The 6,033-nt window shown below is 38.5% G+C and overlaps 1 protein-coding gene across 1 annotated transcript; it reads left to right on the top strand.

Moving 5' to 3' along the window:
- The first annotated feature begins 2,306 nt into the window (after positions 1-2,306).
- LOC308694330 (zinc finger MYM-type protein 1-like) lies at positions 2,307-5,654 on the top strand. The gene is made up of 3 exons (XM_081371828.1): positions 2,307-3,837; positions 4,156-4,252; positions 4,889-5,654. Exons 1-3 carry the CDS (start codon positions 2,327-2,329, stop codon positions 5,414-5,416), a joined length of 2,136 nt encoding a protein of 711 aa, XP_081227954.1. The 5' UTR covers positions 2,307-2,326; the 3' UTR covers positions 5,417-5,654.
- Positions 5,655-6,033: the final 379 nt, after the last annotated feature.

The raw sequence follows: 6,033 nt of genomic DNA, 5'->3' as shown, positions 1-6,033 counted from the left end.
TGCTTGCTTCTGCTGGTATTCCTGCTCCATCCAGCATTCTTTTGAATTTTATAAAGATGTCTGCCTGTGCTTTCATTGTCCCATAAATATGTCCATATTTTTGGCTTTAATCATGCTTTTAATTTCTGCTTTGCTATATTGTACTTGAATATTAATGCTGTCTTGATTTGTTGCCTGTTTAGTAGGGGTGTGCAAAGCAGCCGGTATTTGTATCTGTATTTGTATTTGTTGAGGGGGGAAAAGTATTTGTATTTGTATTTGTATTCGAGTAAAATTCAAAATAGGTCTAAAAATCCATTTTTTTTGCGTTACACTTCTAATACGTTATAGTGTACTTTACGTTATAGTGTAAGTATTCTTTAATTATATCCATTATAATAATGGATATGCAATATTGGTTGATGTTTTTCCTTAAATCCAGCAATGAACATGTAACAAGGAAAGTCATTGAAAAGAAAATAACATAACAGCCATTACCAACGTTAACGTTACTGTCAACAACCTATTGTCTAAATTACCGAGCTAACAGAGCTACTAGTGTTGTCACGGTACCAAAATTTCAGTATTCGGTACCAATACCAGTGAAAATCCACGGTTCTCGGTACCAATTTCGGTATCAAAGCTTAATTTAGATTAAATTTACATATATTAAAGTGTATATCACGGTTACAAAGATGGAAACTGTAGTATTAAAAACACTTTACAATAAGATTCAATTTGTTAGATAACATTAGATAAAATGACCTAACAATAAACAATAGTTATATACTGTCACAATTATTCTCCTTGGGGTTCATTTAAAAATACATTTTTAAAAATCAAAAGTTAACATTATTTATGTTAACATTATTTACTGCACAATGACTGAAGTGAACAAACATGACCAATCAAGTGTTTTTATTAAATAACATTCACAAACATTAATTAATGTTGTAAAAATATATTGTTCCCTCAATGTGTTGATGTTAGATGCGCATTAAGTAATGTTAATGAATGGTATCGTATTGTAGTGTTACCAAATACAGGAGATAAAACGTGTTTTATTTGACTTGGCTGTACTTTTATTTAATCCAAAACTGCATTCATATTTAATTTTAAAAGGGCTTTTTAAACCTGCTAAGAGTTATCCAGCCAAGAATAAGCCTAGAACAGCTTTTCTGATGGACTGATATTAATGACATGATGACGGCTTTTTATTTCATTTCTCATCTCCATAAATATCTAAAGCTAATGCAAGGGCTAGAAATCAATTAGGCCTAATTCTTTGCTGATACTTCCTCGTCATCATGAAGAGCGCAGTTCGCACCGCGTCTGTCGTTGCTATGCAACCAACAATAGGCGCGCCTGGAAAAACGAGCGCGTTCGCTTCTATTATTATAAGCGCGCTTGCCGCGCGCCTACATTTGAAATCTGCAAAAAACGCGCTATGTGAACGACCCCTTATGGCAACGTGACATTAGCCTAATCCAAAATATTTCCGTGTCATTTCCTTCTTATCAACAAGTGGATTTACAGCCGGAGGAAACACAGCTTTTTGATATAAAGTTTTTCTTGTTCCCGAATACAAATATTTTTTTAAGTAGCCTATTTGTTTGAAATAAGTATTCGTAAAAAACACATTATTTGTGCCTTTCCGAATACCGTATTCGGGTTCGGCTCCACCCCTACTGTTTAGCATATTTATCTGCAACTTCATTCCCCATTACTCTTACTGGGACCCATCCCAACACGATGTTGACTCCTGACCAGGGGCGGTTTCTTCATTAGGGCGATTGGGCGACGCACCACCAAAGTGTGAAAGGGAAGGGACTTTTTCAATCACATTCATAATCTCATTCAACCACAGAGTTACGCTAGCCGTGACTGTATGTTCTGCCTCTGGATATAGTCCAATCAGCGCCAAGTCACGTTCTGTGGAGTACCGCCTCTTTTTGGGCGATTTCAGTCTGGCTGAGAATCGCCCAGAGTGTTCCCATAGACTTACATTCAAAGATGTTTTTTTTCGAACTGCAGGCACTGCAATGCATTCTCTATGGGTTCCGGGAGGGCTCGCCCTAACGTGCTTACGTCATCATACGTATCCTTAACTTGTGCAGCGATTGGTGGGAACAAACTTACCCTATTAAAAATCTTTAAGATTAAGTGACAAATAATATTTGAAAACAATTTTGAATTTGAACAACAAGAAAAAATTAAACACTACTTTAATATCTTTATCAAATGTGATTAAAAAAATAAAAAAGAGAACGAGAGCGAGAGCAAGAGAGACTGTTGGGACATCTCGCGGCGTTTCGCGAGTTGAGGCCAGTTGAACTTGAGCAACGTCATGGCGAACGCAGTTAACATTCATTCTATCGTTTCATTAAAAGAAATACCATTTAGCCGTCGTAGTAATCAGGATAAATTGTCAATTAAAGAGTTAGGACCACCAAGACCAAATTTAAAAATAAAACAAGTATCTACAAAGGGCGGGAAATCATATAATAGAGGATTCTCGAGGAACTGGTACGAGCGGACAAAATGGCTAGCAGGTTGCGAAGTAGCTAATGCTTTATTCTGCTACCCCTGCATTCTCTTCCATCCCGAGAACGGGACGGACATCGCATGGACAACTACAGGTGTCACCGATATGCATCATCTCTCGGAGAAGGTGAAAAAGCATGAAACGGCGAAGATGCATATGGACAGTTGCCTAAAATTGGCGGCTTTCGGGACGGTCAATATTGCCACACAGTTGGACGACAGTTACCGGATAGCTGTACGTCGTCACAATGACGAGGTTAGTAAGAACCGCCACATTCTAGGTCGTCTTATCGACTGCGTGAAGTTTTGTGGCCTGTTCGAATTAGCATTGAGGGGCAAAGATGAGAGCGAAGGCTCAAGCCACGCTGGCATTTTCCGTGGACTGGTCAACTTGGTAGCATCGCTAGACGAGGTGTTTGAGGAGCACTTGAAAACTGCCACAGTCTTTAAAGGTACATCAAAGACGGTACAAAATGAGCTGTTGGATTGCATGCTATCAGTCATCAGGGAGCATATAATGGAAGAGGTGAAGTCAGCTAGATTCGTAGCAATTCAAGCAGATGAGACCACTGACGTTTCTACACAGACCCAGTTAGTGCTTGTGTTCAGATACATTGACCGGGACCATGCTGTGCAAGAACGTTTCTATGAGTTCATCCCTATCTTGAATACAACAGCGGAGTCGATTGCCAGTGTGATTCTGGAGAGGCTGAACAGTCTTTTCACTGAGGATGACAAACCTAAACTCATCGCGCAAGCATACGACGGGGCAAGTGTGATGAGGGGAGAGCGGGCTGGTGTGCAGCAAAAGGTGCGTGAACATTATGAAAATGCACATTATGTGCATTGCTATGCACACCAGCTGAATTTAATCATGCAGCAAGCTACATCTCAAATTCCAGCAGTTAGAGTATTCTTTTCTGATCTGAGTGGCATTACCAGCTTTTTTACCCGGTCACCAAAACGTACTACTATTCTCGACGAGATTGTTGCACGAAGGCTGCCAAGAGCCTCATCCACAAGATGGAACTTCAATAGCAGAATCGTGAACACTGTATACGAGAACCTAGATGACCTTACAGAGTGTTTCAGATCTATTGCGACGGACAGCTCATTTGATAGCAACACGGTGAGGGAGGCATCTGGCTTCTTGAGGATGCTGCAAGATGAAGACTTTCAGTTTTTTCTGCATCTGTTTCATCAAATCATGCCTCACGTCGACGTGATGTACCAGCAGCTGCAGAAGAAGAACATTGATGCAGTCTTCATCAAACAAGCCCTCCAGAACTTCACAATGAAAGTGCAGTCCATCAGGTAAGATCATATAATATTGTTCATACCTTCTCAATATAGGACCGTGTCATTTAAAAATGTATGCTATATGGTAACAAGATTTAGACACTTAAAAGTAGGGAACTAATTTAATCCTCTGCATCTTTGGAAATTGTAATTACCTTGTCTGTAACAAAGTTTAGCCAGCAATTTTTATATCTTTTGAGCTATTCTCATAAAATATATATAAAACAGACTATTTGTGTTGCTTCTGTTTTTCTAAGACATGAATAAGTATTGTCAATGACACTATTCATAAAATAGTTTTATTCAAAACACTGTTGATCTATCTGTGTTCAGGGACCAGAGCTCATTTCAGGAGCAGGAGCAAGTAGCAACAGGAACAAGATCTAGGAGGGCCTTGGGAGAAGAAGACAAGCAGAGGCTGTCTAAAGAGGTATTTATTGCTGACCATTTAAATACTCGAGTGTTGGAAAATCTCACTTTGTTTTTACAATCAGTTTAGGAAAGGATGGTAGCAGTCTTTTTTACTCCTAGCATTGTACTTTGAAATTTGTACATTCCATTCGAACAGCAACACAATCTTTATCCTACACGTCAACAATATTATTTGTCGCCACCTAGTGGAATCTTTAATAAAATAAACTATCTGAGTGGATTGAAAATACATTTACTGGTCAAAAACCCTAGTCAAACTCCATTTGAGCTTGAATTGTGGTAAAATGTTAATTAATGTAATAACACACACACACACACACACAAATCATCGCTGTCGGACAGAAGCCTTGTATGTCCAAAACTGTTACTTTTCAGGAAACGAAAGAAAACCTGTTTTTTCCCCAAAATAATTTCCAAGCTCTTTTAATGGTTTTCATTGGTTAAATATTTGTAAAACACATTGACAGATGTAAAGGGTGACCAATAGCATTAATGTTTGAAAATATATGGAGATATAAAATATGGATTCTGCCTGATACATTGTTGCTGTCGGGATGGAAACCTTGTATCTCCATATTTATATTATAAGAAGTAATTTATTTTATAACTAAAATAAATGTATTTATTTTGTCAGGTCTGCGACACAATCTTGGTCCACACCAAAGAAAGGTTCTCCTTTACCGACCACCTTGTAAGTGCCACGCTGCTTCAAGGAGAGATGTTTCAACAGCATGGCCATACATTCCCTGTTGAGGCTCTGAACATCACTGCCAGGGCATACCCTATGTTAAATAAGGCGAAGCTGAAGACTGAACTGTCTCTCATTTATGAGAGTCCAGAATTCAAGGGCTGTTGTGGTGCACTGGCGCTGTACCAGGTTTTGCTGAAGTACAACCTCCAGGATACTTTTTCAGAGACTGTTGCTCTGTTGAACATCCTCATAACCACTCCAATGACAACTGCTGAAGCTGAGAGGTGTTTCTCAACCTTAAAGAGAATCAAGACATTCCTGAGAAATGTAATGGGACAGGAACGTCTGAATGCACTGGCTATGCTTTCCATGGAGAGGGAACTAGTCAGGAACATGCCTGCTTTCAATGAGAGAGTAATTGATCACTTTGCTACTTTGAAAGAGAGAAGGGCAAAATTTCAGTATAAGTAAACAGTGTATTAAGCGAGTAATGTGATGTAAACAGTGTAATAATAGTGAGTAGTGTAAATAGTGAGTAATTTGCAGGGTTCGTACAGGTGCTTGATCCTTGAAAGTGCTTGAATTTTGATGTGTTTAAGGTTTGAAAAGTGCGTAGCTAAAAGTAGCGTAAATAGTGAGTTATGTGATTTCAGTTGTTTTTTTTTATTAAATTGAAATTGGAGTAAAGGTTTTTCGAAATTTGCATCCTGGCTGGGCTTTGTTTGAATTGATTTTGACTTGCTGCCGAATTGTTAACACTCATAGAAACAAAAAAGGAGATTTATTGTAAGTCACTTTATTTTTCATTAATATTAAAGTAGTGAAGTTGCCTTTACATGCTTAAGCTGTTAATTTATCCATTGCATGGGTGGACCTTATCCTTATCAATCATCCAAACATTTGCCCCCCCTGAGAGATTTTGCAGGAGCCGCCACTGCTCCTGACTTTATCAATCTGTTCACTAAATGGACTATATCATAAACAATATCTTGCCTGGATTCGGAGTGCAGATTATTTATACTTAGTAAAGCTGAACTTGAATCAGACCATATCACTACACCTTTCTATCCATACTCCTCCATCCATAA

This window comes from Scardinius erythrophthalmus (assembly GCF_964197995.2).
Source record: "Scardinius erythrophthalmus genome assembly, chromosome: 8".
Lineage (NCBI taxonomy): Eukaryota > Metazoa > Chordata > Actinopteri > Cypriniformes > Leuciscidae > Scardinius > Scardinius erythrophthalmus.
The sequence above is the reverse complement of the archived record's forward strand: the minus strand, read 5'-3'. Positions and strand labels throughout refer to the sequence as shown.